At 26.1% G+C, this 15,995-nt stretch overlaps 3 protein-coding genes across 5 annotated transcripts in view; all 3 read right to left on the bottom strand.

Annotated features, from left to right (window-relative positions):
- Positions 1 to 56: 56 nt before the first annotated feature.
- LOC112604432 (replication factor C subunit 5) lies at positions 57 to 3,237 on the bottom strand. Its single transcript, XM_025353479.1, has 8 exons — positions 2,826 to 3,237; positions 2,678 to 2,742; positions 2,480 to 2,607; positions 1,094 to 1,256; positions 860 to 1,019; positions 561 to 772; positions 419 to 496; positions 57 to 308 (listed from the first exon to the last, which is right to left on the bottom strand). The coding sequence occupies exons 1-8, from the start codon at positions 2,852 to 2,854 to the stop codon at positions 154 to 156; spliced, it is 990 nt and encodes a 329-aa protein (XP_025209264.1). The 5' UTR covers positions 2,855 to 3,237; the 3' UTR covers positions 57 to 153.
- A 1,249-nt stretch (positions 3,238 to 4,486) lies between these two features.
- On the bottom strand, positions 4,487 to 5,904 carry LOC112604331 (39S ribosomal protein L30, mitochondrial). The gene is made up of 4 exons (XM_025353307.1): positions 5,763 to 5,904; positions 5,431 to 5,583; positions 5,245 to 5,368; positions 4,487 to 4,835 (listed from the first exon to the last, which is right to left on the bottom strand). The coding sequence occupies exons 2-4, from the start codon at positions 5,556 to 5,558 to the stop codon at positions 4,536 to 4,538; spliced, it is 552 nt and encodes a 183-aa protein (XP_025209092.1). The 5' UTR covers positions 5,559 to 5,583; positions 5,763 to 5,904; the 3' UTR covers positions 4,487 to 4,535.
- A 4,753-nt stretch (positions 5,905 to 10,657) lies between these two features.
- LOC112604377 overlaps positions 10,658 to 15,995 on the bottom strand; it is a 53,849-nt gene continuing 48,511 nt past the window's right edge. The window contains exons 21-27 of one of the 3 annotated variants that reach the window (XM_025353389.1): positions 15,197 to 15,544; positions 14,067 to 14,539; positions 13,087 to 13,219; positions 12,011 to 12,160; positions 11,379 to 11,479; positions 11,176 to 11,272; positions 10,658 to 10,872 (exon numbers count right to left, since the gene is read on the bottom strand). In XM_025353389.1, coding sequence (XP_025209174.1) covers positions 10,792 to 10,872; positions 11,176 to 11,272; positions 11,379 to 11,479; positions 12,011 to 12,160; positions 13,087 to 13,219; positions 14,067 to 14,539; positions 15,197 to 15,544 — 1,383 coding nt within the window. In that variant the 3' untranslated portion in view covers positions 10,658 to 10,791. Of the gene's footprint in view, positions 10,873 to 11,175; positions 11,305 to 11,378; positions 11,480 to 12,010; positions 12,161 to 13,086; positions 13,220 to 14,066; positions 14,540 to 15,196; positions 15,545 to 15,995 lie in introns of all 3 variants that reach the window. The other 2 variants (XM_025353390.1, XM_025353388.1) reach the window with 2 other exon arrangements.

The raw sequence follows: 15,995 nt of genomic DNA on the forward strand, positions 1-15,995 counted from the left end.
AACAAAAATTATAATAATAAATTATGATTTATTTATTTATTTTTTGATATATTTACATGTTTATAATCATGATACAAATTATGAATAAAAACAAAAATTCTATCTTAAGAATAAAATACTTTAATTAGAAATACTTGATTGTGCAGTTTGTTTTCAATCATCAGCAGGTTTTAATTTTGACCTTATCATATGGAAAGCACTAATTAAACTACCTAGATGAATTTTTTCACTTGTTCCACCATTCAGACGTACTTCAATATCAGCCATTTCGGTTAGTATTTCAATGAGAGAATGTGGTGGTAAATCCACTAAAATTTAAAAACATCATTATTAGTTAATTTTCATTACTTATTTTTATATACACTATAAATACAAAATAAGTATTAAATTTTTTAGATGTATTGTAAATAATACTTACATCTATATAAAAAAGTATGCAACTCTGTAATTATGTCTTGTAAAGCCAAACCTTTCTGAATTTTTAATTCTTGAATTTCTATGACAAAATACAATTTATTTTACATATCTGTTGAGCTATTTAAGCAGTAATGTAGATTTACTTTTGAAAGTAGTAGAAAAGTCATCATTTAACAACCACTTCAAAATATTCATTATATCACTTTTGAGTGGATGACCAACACATGTATAGACAGAATCTTCGCTTACTTCTGGAAATGCTGTAGCAGCACTCTGTAATATATTGAGAACTTTTCGCATATCACCTTGTGCCAAATCTATTAGTGCATTTTTACCATCTTCCGTAACGTTCACTCTAAAAATTAAATCAAAATAATTTATAAAAAAATTTTTTGATAAATATTTGAAAAAACATATAATAAAAATAGTGAAAATACTATACTTTTCTTGTTCAATAACATATTCAAGTCGAGGCATGATTTGTTTAAAATCAAGTGGACCAAATCGAAAGCGTGTACATCGTGACTGTAGAGCTGGAATTATTTTGCTTAAGTAATTGCAAATTAAGCAAAAACGGACATTGTCAGTAAACTTTTCAATAACTAAAAAGTAAATATAATAATCATGACATTTTTATTAAATTAATTATATTATTAATATTTTAAAGTAAATATACTTCTTCTGAGGGCATTTTGGGCATCATTAGTCATAGCATCTGCTTCATCTAAAATAATTAATTTGAAACCAGATTTGAAAATTGTTCTAGTAGATGCAAAGTTCATAACTTGTCCTCGAACAACATTAATTCCTCTATCATCAGAAGCATTCAACTCAAGAACCTAAAAAATGTAGATCTTTTTACACATTTTGTAGAAAAAAATTAAATAAGCATTTCATATTTGCTTTTAAACTATGGTGAGTTTTAATAATTATACTTATTGAGATTTAAAAGAAAATTCAAAATTTGAATCAACATACTAAAAATACATATTCATTTAATAATACAGATTTACATAGGTATATATAAACAAATATATCAAAATATTCAAAATATGTAAACATTCAAAATTAAATAATTAGTATAGTAAAAATTAAATACATACATGATTCATTATTAATTAATAAGTATTCATTGTTTATTATGTATACATATTTTTACTTATTCAATGGTATTGTCAAAATTTAAAATATTACAAAACACAATTTCGTTGATATCATATTTTTGTAAATAACTTTAAACAGTACGGAGACTTAATTTTGATATTTATTGACATGAGTTTTTATTTTTTTGTTCTCATAATATGATAATTGCAAAAATAAATTCTGTAGTAAAAAGCTATTTATTTTTAGTCTATACTTTTTGTAATTGTTATACACTAACAGATATGTATCTTATATTATTAAAAATTTGTAATAACAAGATTTAAAATAATAAAGATTTGATTTATCACAAAAGCTTTGGTTAAAAAAATGTTGTTATATCAAGGGAATAAAAATACATTTAATTTTTTTTTAGAAAACATTAAGAGAACGACAGTTTAACTTGTTATGTTGTAAGTTGATAATAAGACAAGTTTTAAAAAAAATAACGTTTAAGATTAAAAAGTTCTATAATCAGCTTAATATAATATAAAGTATACATACAACTATATAAATATACATAAATAAGTTTGTACTTTTTATAAACTTTTTATCTTCGTTAATAATAATTAATCATTGTCCAGCTTGGATATTATTATTATGGGTAACATTATTTTTAACAGTTATAAAATTGATAATATTAATCAAAAATATTTTACTAGATTTTTAAGTTGTAATGTTTTGTTAATTTGATAAACAACTAAATATGTTTTAAAGAATCAAATTTTAATTCAAACATACAAAACAGAAACAAATTTTTTGTTCATCGCCTTTCAAAAGTAAATAGTAAATATTCCACCAATAAAATTTAAAACTTACAACTAAAATTGTTTATTTTGTTAAACTTATAGTATTAAAAATAATAAATGATTAATTAAATAAACAATAACTACAACCAAAATATTATCAATATTATACAAACCATTGAACGAAACTGTGCTGGAGTATACAATTGCTTGGCACACGCTAATATTGTACTAGTTTTTCCAGTCCCTGGAGGTCCATAAAATAATAGATGAGGTAACTGATCTTCTTTAATGAATTTACCAACTATAGAAATATACAGAATATTTATTAATTTGTTTGATAAATTCATAAAATTAGTTTTTTCAAGTTTTACTTGTTTTAATAATGTCTTCATGTGAAATCAAGTCATCTAAAGTATTTGGTCGATATTTTTCTACCCTGTGATCATATAATACAGTAAAAATAAAAAGTTCAGAATATTAAAAAGTAAAATAAGCTTTAAGATAAATATAACATCTTACCAAGGAAGATTTGGTTTTGATTTCATCATTGTGCATATAATAGATGTTAAAAGTTGATATAATCTTTATTACCTCAATAAGTTAAACGTATTTTACAATAATTAATTTTTTACAAATTTATGGATATAAATCGTTAAGTACAATTTCATAACTCCTCTTTCTAAGAAATAATTTTTATTAAACTAATATTTTGTTATTTATATGGCTGTTGTAAACTTGACACTTTGTACTTTTAATCACTGTTCATTAGTTCACTTGTATAGTTGCATCTCAAATAATTCAATCACAGAATCTATTCTATATTTCTGTGATTTAATGGTTGAAGTAGTTGAAGTAGTTAAACCAAATAATTAAAAGTTGAAATACTATACTTTTCGGTTGTACACTATAGTCTACAATAAAATTTCATTAATTCATTTATTTGATTTGTAGTTTTAGGTTAAATGATAATGTTTTCAGTTTTGGCGCCAATGTCTTTATCATAAACTATATATGTATTCTTGTTTTATGTATATTCTTGTATATTAGGTTGGTACCCCATGAATAATAAATAATATATTTAATAAATATATTACTTTATAAATAAAAAATCATTTTAATTATATTTTTATAAATTATGTTACGCATTTCAACCGATTGTAATTTTCGTCAACATGTTATTTATCATAATGGCGTGTCGACGTAGCAATAAAAATCCAAACATGTCGACACCTGCATACAAGAAAAATGCTATTCGATGATACTGACGTTGACTACGCTCTGACAGTCGTTTTTTTTAGTAAAAAAGTTAAACATTGCCTTTTGGTAAAAGTAAGCACTGATATAAGTAAAGTAGAATAAAAGAAACCTTTTCAAAAAAAAAAAAAAAATGTTTCGCACAAGGGGGTCGCTCAGTTCAACAAATGCCGCAGTCAACGTGTTAATATCAAGGCTTAAACATCACTTTACCGTGTCTTAATACCAATATACCACAAAGGCCAAGGCACAAACATTTGAGTCATTTGACTATTAGAGCTAGAGCAGTACAGTCTAGAGAACTTAGTGATTACTAATTTACCATATTGCAATTTTTTATTTTTATAGCTAAAAGTTTCAAAAATGTAAGAATATTGTAATATTGTGTTTTTCATACATTGAAAATTTTACTATAATCATATAAAATTTCATTTTTTACTTCTATTCTTTAATCAATGCTATAAGTAATGTAATTTTTATATAATATAGATTTATTTGAATATATTATATATTTATTTTATGAATTTCATATTCATACTATTTTATAGTAAAGTGGTATTAGCTATTAACTAATTAACTCAAAAGTTAATATCTATTATATTGTATAGTACAAATAATAAATATATAATTCAACTAATTAAATATTCATAAATACAATGTTTTCGCCAACAATTAAATTAACCTGCCATAATACTAATTGTAAAATAAATGATTTTAAGAGCTATATCTAAAAACAGGAAATTTTATATTAGTATAACATATCAACATGAGTTAAAATAAAATATAAGCACCATTATATTAAGAACTATTACTAAAAGAAAAAATTAGAAACAATATTGATAAAATTAGGTTTATTTCATTCATAAACATTATTATATAATTTTTTATTGAACTATAAATTTATATAAAAAATAGTTGAAAATACATTATACTTAAATATTTTATTTTACTACAAAAAACAATAATAATTTTAAATTACACAATAGTTGACCATGGATTCAACCACTTATTACGACAATTTTTTTCTACTGTATCTTTATCTACTCGCTTGTCCAATTTTTCAAAGTCTTTGGTAGCTTCTAATCGCTTAATATCAGGTAATAACTTTTTGGAAATCCTAAACACACCCTCAGTATCTAAATGTGTACCCCAATAATCTTCTTTTTCTGGCAATCCATCAGGTGTTTGTATTGGTGTTATTTTTATCAAATGTTTCACTTTCCATAACCGTGCATTCATCTCTGGTGTATTTTTTACAATAGCTATATCACTACCCTATAAAAAAGAATTGTTATGCATTTTGATAAAATACAATGAAAAATAATTCTATGTTAAACAAAAAACTAAATTAAAATATCTTTTTTAAATTTGATTTTCATTATAAATTAATAAGAAATTTTAATTTGACAAAAAAAAAAAAAAATATTTTTTTGAATGTTTTGAATTGTATAATATCTACATGTATTTATGAATTATATTTTGATCACAATTATTAATCATAATAATAATAATACTGATAACAAAACACTATTATTCGACTCTTAATATTTTTTGATTTACTATATAGTAATGAGTAAAGAAGTAAATTGTGGACGAGTCTATTCAGTAATAATGATGCTTTCAGACAGTGATATATTATAAAGCATCTGAATTGTTTAAGACTAATTTTATAAGAATATATTACTTTATGATCTAAGCCCATGTCAGTCAATATTTTTTTTTGCCAATACGGATTATATAAATATCGTTTAACTCTTTGAACCATGAATAATTTTGTTGGAGTATATGGTGGATCTACTTCACCTTCCCTGAGAACATTTATAAATAAATCAATGAAATATTTTATAATGAAAACAAATTAATACTTTACCTAGGATAATATGTGAATCCAACATATTTTTTACCACCAGTCCAGGACTTTAAACTTCGTACGACCATAGTGTTTGAACACCATATTTTGTTTAAATTGTTTATTGAATGTTTAACTAGACTGGACATCTTAATAAAATTGTATTGATTATTGCTATAAATGAAAATTCTACTGTAAATAATATATTCATTTATACAAAAATTGAAAAATAACCAAATCAATGTGCAGTCATAACTAAAATACCTAAGTATTTAGTTAATATTATTTTGTTGAAATAATAAAATATACAACTGATAAGTAGTTATTAGTTAATAATTAAAACATTTAAATACCTATTGAATTATTTGACACTATAGAAAACAGATAACTGTTCACTTATAGTTGATGACCAACAAATAGCAATAATAATTATAATTATTATAATTAATAGTTAGAACAGTAAGTTATAAGTTAAGTATTAACTACTAAGTATTGAAGTTAAAAGTAATAAAAGTTAACACGCTGAGAAATGATAATAATTCTTATCACATACTGACTTAATATCATTAAATCTGAACCATTTGGTTAGGAACCATGGTTGAAACAGAATAATCAGAAGTGTCACTTAAAAATTATGGATTACAGTGTGTACGAATATTGTAAATTCTCTTTCTTAGAACTAAATGGTGACACTGTAATCATAATTGTTCTCATCCACATTTTAATTTCAATTTCGTATCAAAGTTTTAAGTAGGTATTGTAAATCACATTTTTTGTTCTTGAACTGCAATAGTAGGTACAAATGGTACAATACTGTTTTTTTAAAAAAACTATAGTTTAGTACAGCATAACAAAATATTTATAAAAATTATATTGAATTACACAAGACATCATGAGTGTACCTGTAGGTATATAAGTAAGTGGTCATTGATGTTGATATGTATGTCATATTATATCAGCTGATCCGAGATTGAACACGGAAAGCCATATTCAAAGTTTGAACTTGCATGAACAAAAGGGCTTTACTTAAACTACAAGTAATAATTTTGTCCTAGACCATGGATTTCGAGTCTTCGTTGGGCACCATTTTGTCATATTACTCGTAGGTACTGAGTAACATAGTACGCTAAAACATTACCTAACGTCTTTCCCTTGTATACTCTAAATTATGTCTCGCATCAAAAATTAAATTCAGTTGATATTATCAGCGTATGGTTAGGTGTGTTAGCATATGTTTATCACTGCATCCTTTTCTTTTAAAATCTTAGCGATTCATATGATATTTTTAGGTAGGTACTCTAGCTTGTTTAGTCCTTAAAGGTTGAATGTCCAACGATTGTGAGGAGAAGTATAATACAACTTTTATGGTTGTAAATACCTTTATTATATTAATACAGACATATTATATTACTTCACTAAAATTCGTGTAATAGCTATTCGCTTCTTCACGTATGATCGTCGCATACATGATAGTACCTACGATACACATAACACATGTGCACCTGCCGAACTTATAACAGCAATGGGACTCGTCTCTCACGGACGGCTGCAGTGGCATAAAATAATAACATTTTTTGTTGCTTCAGATTAATTTGCTTTCCAGGCTCGTATCTATATTAGTAGCTCACGCACACTAAAACATATATTGTCGGTATCTATATTAGAATAATATGTCCCTATGCTATTTATATTATGTCATTACCTATGTTAATATCTGTTTATACTGTTTATGGTAAATGACACATTGTTTATAGCATGATTAAGAATAATATAAATATGTTTAAACATCATGTGTATTTAAATAGGATATAAATAAAGGGTTTTCTGTTTTATCAAGCCTAAAAGTGTGTATAAGGATACAATGAGAGACCATAATATAAATGCAATATTTTTGATCAAGCGTCTACTTAGAAAAAATATTTAAATGATTGTATAGTTACACATAGAGGAAAAAAGCCATTTAAATGAGTTATGAAGTATTAATTCATAAAAAACATTTAATTGGTTGTACTAAGAAATATATTGAAAAAAAAAATCGTTTAAAAAATATAACATCTCTTACTAACCATTTTTTTTTGTAAATTAAGTGTTAATATCTACACGAGAAGATACTGAGTGAATTCATAGAAGAGTTTTATTGTTATTTTCTAATAATTATGTAGTATTTATAAATTTATAATACATTATTACTCATTGAATATGATTTTATAAAATTTTTTTTTCTTCAGTTCTAAATGATAAACTTACAAGTTATGACATGTTAAGAACTTTGTATTAATTTTTCAAGTTTGAGATATTTAATGAATTTTTAAATAAAATATAATTTTTTAATTTTCATGTTTTTGACAAATTTTGTAAACATTTTAAATTATAAAAAAAATTGTCTTTATTTTCTATTTTTTTTTAGTTTTTATAGATTTTCAAGCTATTTTACTCACAAATAAAAATTGTTTTCATTTATAAATGTGAGTTCGTTAAAAATGGATTTTGTACTTACATATATCCATCCTGTGAGGCTGTGAATCTTGGTTAACTGGATAATAATTTTCAAATTTATTATCGAATAATTGCAAATACTTTTAGATAAAAATATATTTTGATAATATTAATACCAATATCAGCTATGTCTACCTCATAAATTTTTAAATATGATAAAAAAGATTCAAAGTGTTATATCCATCACTGACTTTTTTTAATGTATACATTTTATTATACATGCCCAGTTGCAATTGAAAATTGATATTGTTATTTCATACTAATCAATGACATTTGAAATAACTTGTTGCTATAATAGTATAATATGAACTGCAATATTAGGTACTGATAAAATATTTTATCAAGTGTTCACATACTCCTACAGTTTAAACTTTAAACACTAGTTATATTATAATTCTTTCAATACAATACAGACCGGTACCTTTTTTTTAGCGAGCCGACTGTTGAGAATCACTGTTATTGACAATCGGAATATTATTATATAAATACATAAAAAATAAATGTATTTAATAGATGAAAAAAGGTTCTTAAAAATAATATGAATTATTAATTAACAGGTGTATATGTTAGAAATGTAGGAGTAAAGATTTCATAGTATTGATGTTTGTTCATTTTTGTATAACTACATAATACATAACTCACTGCATTTTGTAAAGTTTTAACTTTATTGAAAACATTTTGACAATTATCTTGGATAGGTTTACAATAAATTACCTATCCAAAAATTCAAATAAATGTATAAAAACAATTTCCATACATAAACAATACATTGTATCAGATTTTGTCCACTTAAAATAAAAATATAAATGCAATAGTTTGTCCGTTTTCAGAGATGTAGATAAGTAGTACATGTTATTTAGCTATTAGTAGTTCATAATTAAACTTATATTTTACAAATCAACGAATCAAAAACTATATAAGTAAGTAATAATAGTATACTTAATTATAGAAATGAAAAATTATTTCAATTATTATGAATAAAATAGCTGAGCATTTGAAATAAATGTATAATTTTTAATAGAATAACACATTATTCATTGCCTACCTAAATTATATAATTTTTTTTTAATGAGAATTAAGTTAAAAGTAAAAATCCTTAAGGCAATATCAAAGATAAAAATGTTTACAATGTTTTTAGGTACATTCTATCTGTTAAGTTTAACTTTTTAGTTTGATATTCAACCATTATTATATAATTTATATTATTGTTAATGTCGTGATATCGCTCATTTTCGTACTATTTTAAATTTATAACATGCAACTAGTCATCAAATGATTTAAAACTAAAGACGGTTTAAATTGGACGTCTTAATAGATGTTTGTAACAAAGAAAGTAGAAAATTGTAAAAGGACATCAAGAAAATCGAATATATGTAATTGAAGTATTTATATTGAGACTTTAGTCATAGTTAACGTTTACGAGCGAATAACATTAAAAAAAAATTTTCATTGTTTGAAATAAGAGTTAGTAGGTATCAGTTTTTTAAACTTCTGTAAGGTATATTAAATAAATAACAGTCTTTGAAAAAATCATCACTTTTAAATAAAAAAACTTATACGTATTTTAACTGATCGTTATTCGTAACTACATCAGACTATAAGATCATACTGGCACATGCCTATTTGTAAATTTAATTTTTGAACGCATTTATTAAACACGTACATTTTTATTTCTCTGCGTATTATCCGAGTTAGACCAAGTTATTATGTTAAAAATCTCTCATTTTGGTTGTTATTCTTACTTTCAAATTCGTTAAAATTTTAGCGATTGTTAAAATGTTAGATGGTACTTATTCACAAAATTGTTCAAGTTTAAATAATTAACCCAAAAAATGAATGAAGTGTATTTCTTGTATCACATCACTCATTTTATTTAGGTATAACATTTTTTATTTATTAAATAATATCTTATAATTTAAATATATATTTGTAAAGCAATAATAATAACAATGAGGTTAAGAATTTTAACCAAAATGTACATACGTAAATCCCGCATACCATTTGTACTTCTATATTGTCAAATTATTACCTAATAATAAATATCAAGAAACCTCACTAAGTACATAATATAATAATATATCGTAGAGCTAAACAACAAGCAAACACTGATTGTAACGCAACGATAAATATGTTGATGGATTTTAATGAAGTATTAATGATTCAAGTACTCGAGGTATATTCGTTATATATAAAAATAAAGTAGTTTTTTTGAGTAAAATAATTTAAAATGACGTAACTAACGTGGAAAATGTTAAGACATTGCCGTTATAACATATGATGAAAACAATTTTATAAAAAAAGAATAGTCAGTCTATTGGCATAGCACAACCATATATTATTATTGTTATAATATGATAATGTTATTTTGATTAAAATATATGTAATACAACCTAAGTACCTTTGTATGTATAAAACTTATATCGTATTTAATAAACAAATGTATCGTATTGAAATATTATATTGCATTTAATTCAAAATTGCGAGACTTTAGGCCACTAGTTTTTAAATAGGTTTTAAATATCGATGGATCGATACGACATTGAATTAATAGGTATTTCAATATATTTTTTATATTGATATACCACATTACTTATATATTAATTGATATTTTAAATAAAATATTTAGAATGATATTAAACTTCCAGAAACAAAATCGAAATTATATAAAAAATTCATGAAAATTATATTTATAAAATAACAATTTTCCAAATTGCAAAAAAAAAAAAGAAGAAAATATTTGTTTTGGTTTCAAGCCATGTACCAATATATCAAAGTGACAAAGCTTAGTATAGATACGTAAGTAGTAAAAAATATCTACGAAGGTCAACAACTATTAAGAGGTATCTATAATACCTATAATATAAGTTAATATTATATGATGTATAGTTAACCAAAGAGTAATAAGTATATACTTTCAATTAAATTGAGTTTAATTTCTTTGTTCTGTTTTGACTTTTCGGACTTAACCTGAAACAAATATCAAAATATTTAGATATTGTGTATAAGTAAAAATAATATGTCATTAGGAACTTTTATATACATAGAATATAAATACGAGTACACAACCGTATTGGGGTTTAGTAAATTATAATTTTATGTAGGTACCAATGATTTTTTTTTTTTAATATTAGTATCTCATTACTTCAAATTATGTAGAAAAAGATGTTTAAAAAAATGTTACCATTTTTTTTTTTTTATTGAGATAAACATAGTGATTTATTGTTAAAATAATATAATAATTAATAAGTGAAGCACTGTACAGGTACTCACACGTCGTTTCCGAATAAAATTTGCACTCATTTTAGATTCGGTGCTGCAAGTCCTCTTCGAACGGCTCCTTCCTGATGTCCGCCATAACATGTTAAATCTGTCGCATTCGCAAAACCATAATTACTACTTCTTTTCAACACACAAAGTGGACAACAAACTAGATTATTTTTCATGCGGTTTAAACATAACAACTGTTTGCTTACAAGTTTTTAGTGATCGATTTTTCTGCAGAATGTTTGTCTTTGGACCCAGCCACAGGTCTGGTTTTAAATTTCAATAGAGTTTGACCTTCTCCATAAACGATCTGTGCATTGTTTATAAAAACACACAATAATTAAAACAATATCGTTTATAACATAATGTAACGGGGGCCACAAAGATTTGAATATTTTAGCATCGTTTATCAATTCATAATTTGTAAAAATAGTTCAAGTATAATAAATATTATATCTAATATGACATTTTGTTGTTATATTTTTTTTTTAACTATTTTTAATAATTATTGCTCTTAGTATAAACAAAATTTAAATAATCCAAGAAACTAATAGTTCAAAATTTGAATTAGATATATCAACATTTTCAAAAAAATTACCTACTTGATAGTTTATAATAAAAATGACGGTTTTACACACACTCCTAGAGTATTAAAAACAAAATTTTAACAATTTTAAAATATAATTAATGTTTTTTTTTTTTTTTTGGTTTAAAAATTGCAAAAATCAGAACTTGAATAAATTGAATATTAAAGGAAAAAATAGTAGACGTGAGTAAGAATAGTGAATCACCACATATGTTATAAAATACAAGTCCTTTATTTATTTATATTATATTTTACCTCTTTGTATTCATAAGATGGAGTATTGTCCGACGACTCAATTTCTTCTATTAGTGGTTCTAGTCGAGCTGGTCTCTTTTTAGGCGTAGAGGATGATATAACTGAAGGTAAAAGGAGTGCTTCATTTTGCTGTTCATCGTGGTAATTCACCTTGATTGGTAATGAGTAAATAATGTTAATATTCAAAGATTCACAAACCAAATCTGAAGTTATTATTTTTAAGTGTTATATTGTTATAGATATAATGTTTATTTTGAACATAAATATACTAATGCGTGCAGTATGAAATTCTAAGAAAAATTAAATGGCTAAGAGAATAATTCCGGATATAAGCCATAAGTTTGAATTTAATTAATTTAGAGGCATAGAAATAATATTTGATACATTTTCAAAGATGTTTTCACTTGCAATATTATGTCTTTTCGTCTTTCATCTACTTAACGACTTACTAGTTATCAGTCGATTACCTATGACGGTTAAACTGGACCCTACCCTATTTTGCTCTCAAGACATGATCAACAAATTTTTTGTCAAGTCAAAAGAAACCTTTTTTTTATTATCAGCTGTATCTCATTATACATTTTTACATTTTTATAATGGATATTTAAAATTTTAAACATACACGTTAACCCTTAAAATTTAAAAATGTTCTATGTAAAGCCACGCATATAATTTTATAAATGCGCATTAATAGTAAAGTGGTTTTTGGATGCCAAGTTGTTGGTGAGTAAGATTAAAAAAAATATGATTAACGACCAACGATAGTGTTGTAGTTGAATTGCCTATTCTATGCGCCGCGTATCATACTTATGTAATTAAAAAAAAAATTATATACAATTTACTATATTATTACCCATTAATATAATTTTATTATACTATTATGTTATGATTAATGACATACCAGAAAAATTAAACCAGCGAACAAAAATAATTTAAGTGTCTTAATCGTGTATCGAGTGTAGAGTTACCTACGAAAGTTCTCATGGAATTAAGCATTTCAATAATAATTAATCTGTTGAATAATGCATAAAAGTCTTAGCTCAGCGGCTTAAGCATGCTTACAACATTTTGCTTACTTCAATGGATAGCGGCGAAGTAGTACTACTATTCGGCGTTCCCCAAAATTCTTCGCTCGATGCATCGTAGTTATAGTCTTCGTCGGTTGGTAAACAAGAATTTGGTGTAACAGGACAAAAGTCTTCGGGCCACCTATAGTAAAAAACAAAACCAACAAAAATTATAAAAGTTTAATAAAAATATAATACATAACTATAAAATGAATTTATAACAAATTTTAAATAATGGTGATACGTATAATTTACGTACACTAATAAAGTGTAAAAGGATAGCTGGTGAAATCATATTTTAACACGTTATAAAATTTGACTAGCGGTACATATTATACGAAATTATAATATGCTTAAAATACTTTTTTGGTTATTATAAAGTAATTTTACTCCATTTATGAAGAATAAATTAAATCAATAAAGAATCGTTTCGTAATTTTTATATTCTTACATCAATAATTATTTATAAAATTATAATAATCTTATTAATGTCAAGAAATTTTGCGTATGGCTGAATCAATTCTAATATTAGATTATAATATCGATTTATAATCTAATTTAAAGTTAAGAATATTATCTGTATTTGCACCAATGGTTTTTAACAATAATTTAATTTTTAAGCAAGTGAGTTGTGAGTAGATATATAAAATATTACAATTTTAAGATGCCAATAACTTGTTTGAAAATTAAAATATCGTAAAAAAGCAAATGTTTGAATATTATAGACACATAAAAATGTTACCTTCATACCTGCTAATAAGTTAATTTTCTCATTTAATAATATTTTAAAGCGAATAATATAAGATATATTTTACTGGACTCAAATTTCTTGTGCTGTACGTTTGTAAGATAGCATAATATACAATCTAACTCAACCAAAACATCAAAAGTTAACTTAATTGTTGATATCGTTATAATTCACAGCTTTTGCCGATTAAGCTCTTTATGATTAGTTATTAGGTATAGACGATTATGTACAATGATATTACCGATAATCAGTAGTCGAACAGTACTCCACTCTGTCTAGACTATCCGTTGAATGGTCACGATTCGTGCCAGTTCTATCCAAGCTGCACATCGACGAAAACCGTGGGTGCATTCGAATTTGTTGTTGTTGTTGTTGCTGCTGCTGATAAAGTTGATGTGCATTACGTTGCAGCGGTGACGATGCTAGTAAAGCGTACGGTCTATCTGGTTCGAGTCCGTCGTCGTCGTCATCATCGTCGTCGTCGTCGTCCTCGTTATCGTTATCATTTCCGATATTGTTGTTCACGTAATTGTTGTTGAGATTATTTATGTGGCCGAAAGGTTCACAAGGGCTGAGGTCTGTGAACACGGAAACCGTGGACGGTTTCCACTTGTTGTCGGGATCCATGTCGAGGAAAGCGTCGGACTGCTGGTTTCCGTTAACGTCGCACTTCTTCTGACACTTGTCGCACACGTTTTCCGGTATAACCGTTCTCTGAGTACAAACGTAAAACGAAACAATAAGAACGTTAGTAAACGCTTATAGACGTCATATCGCGTTAAGTTTGGTCGCATAATTTTGAACAGTAATCCGCTTTCACATAGAGTTCGAAAAATAAAAACAATTCCCGGAAAAATAATTGCGTTTAGTACACTTGTACATTTTATGATAAAGGAGATATAAAAAAAAAAATAAATAAAAAATCTATAGACCGTGGATGACAATATCTAAGACAATCGTTATAGTAACCAATAAAATTCCTAGACTCAAAATTGAATCAGGGATCGGAATATTTATCAGACTGTTGGGATTTAGGTTACTGTTTTATAAAAAATAATATTTTAAGGTTTGGTTCTGAATTTGTTTTTAAAAATGAATAAAAAATAGTAAACGTCTTTCAGATAATGTATACCGATTCGTTTATTGGAAAACGACGAATGATAATCGCTATTTAATTTACCGGTTTCAATTTCAGTTCCAATCACTACATTCAAGTATTCAACATTGGTCCGCGCAATTAGATTTGCAAATCATCAAGATCCGAACGTACTTTTAAAACTACTTTTCGATTTTGTTGTCCGAACGACCATACAGTAATAAATACGAGATTATTGATATTAAAAAATGTCGTTATATGATCAAAATACGTACTTGACTATCGTCCGGACTGCTGACCACCGACACGGTCTCTGCTGCAGTCGCGTATTCGATGATTGCCTCCACACCGTCCCTGGCCGCCGCCGCCGACGACAACCGACGTTCGATCTCTGCTCGTTTTGCGTTCATTTGTTCTGCAGACCACAGCTCCAAGTCATCGTCATCGTTGCCACTACCGCCACCGCTGCCGCCTCCACCGGGGCCACAACTGCCTCCGTCGAACACGCCACCACCGAGTTCGCCCTTGATCCACTGCGATATGTGCAACGCCTTGCCCTTGTTGCATGTGCTGCTCTTGGTCATCCGCTGACATCTCTCGTCCACCAACGACGCGGCAAACGACTAGAAATCCACAGACGGCAAACGATGCAGTTGGATTTTTTGTTTTAATTTTTGGCAATCTATCATAACGTTTATAACATGCGAGTTACGCGCACGAATGAGTTGCTGGTACCGTTCAAGTGTGTACAAGTTTCGCTTATTATCTACACGTCGTATTTTATGACGTATAAGTACGAGTATATCATTAGTATATTATAGTATAAACGAGAGTGGTTTATTTCATGTATAAAAACGGTGCCAATCTTAGTAAATTTTGAACGTATATTTAGTTTTTAGAATTTAAAATTCGATTGTAAGAAAATAACGTAATATAATATTGTACTTTACGAGGGATGCTTTTTTCCCATATAAGACAGTTCTCAGGCTATTTCGATAGTTTTTGAACAGTTATTTTCAATTCAGTTGATATAAAATAACAGACAAGATATTACCAAATTTGAACAAACTAGAA

This window comes from Melanaphis sacchari, unplaced genomic scaffold (genome assembly GCF_002803265.2).
Source record: "Melanaphis sacchari strain LSU unplaced genomic scaffold, SCAv2.0 Contig11_pilon_pilon, whole genome shotgun sequence".
NCBI lineage: Eukaryota > Metazoa > Arthropoda > Insecta > Hemiptera > Aphididae > Melanaphis > Melanaphis sacchari.

Excerpts from the sequence above, each read along its gene's own strand:
- LOC112604331 (XM_025353307.1), bottom strand. The coding sequence starts at position 5,558 with ATGTCCAGTCTAGTTAAACATTCAATAAACAATTTAAACAAAATATGG. Across the intron at positions 5,369-5,430 it reads GGATTCACATATTATCCTAG|GGAAGGTGAAGTAGATCCAC; the intron begins GTAAAGTATTAA and ends AAATGTTCTCAG. Across the intron at positions 4,836-5,244 it reads ACATGGGCTTAGATCATAAA|GGTAGTGATATAGCTATTGT; the intron begins GTAATATATTCT and ends TCTTTTTTATAG.
- LOC112604432 (XM_025353479.1), bottom strand. The coding sequence starts at position 2,854 with ATGATGAAATCAAAACCAAATCTTCCTTG. Across the intron at positions 1,020-1,093 it reads CCAAAATGCCCTCAGAAGAA|TTATTGAAAAGTTTACTGAC; the intron begins GTATATTTACTT and ends TTTACTTTTTAG. Across the intron at positions 773-859 it reads TATGTTATTGAACAAGAAAA|AGTGAACGTTACGGAAGATG; the intron begins GTATAGTATTTT and ends TTTAATTTTTAG.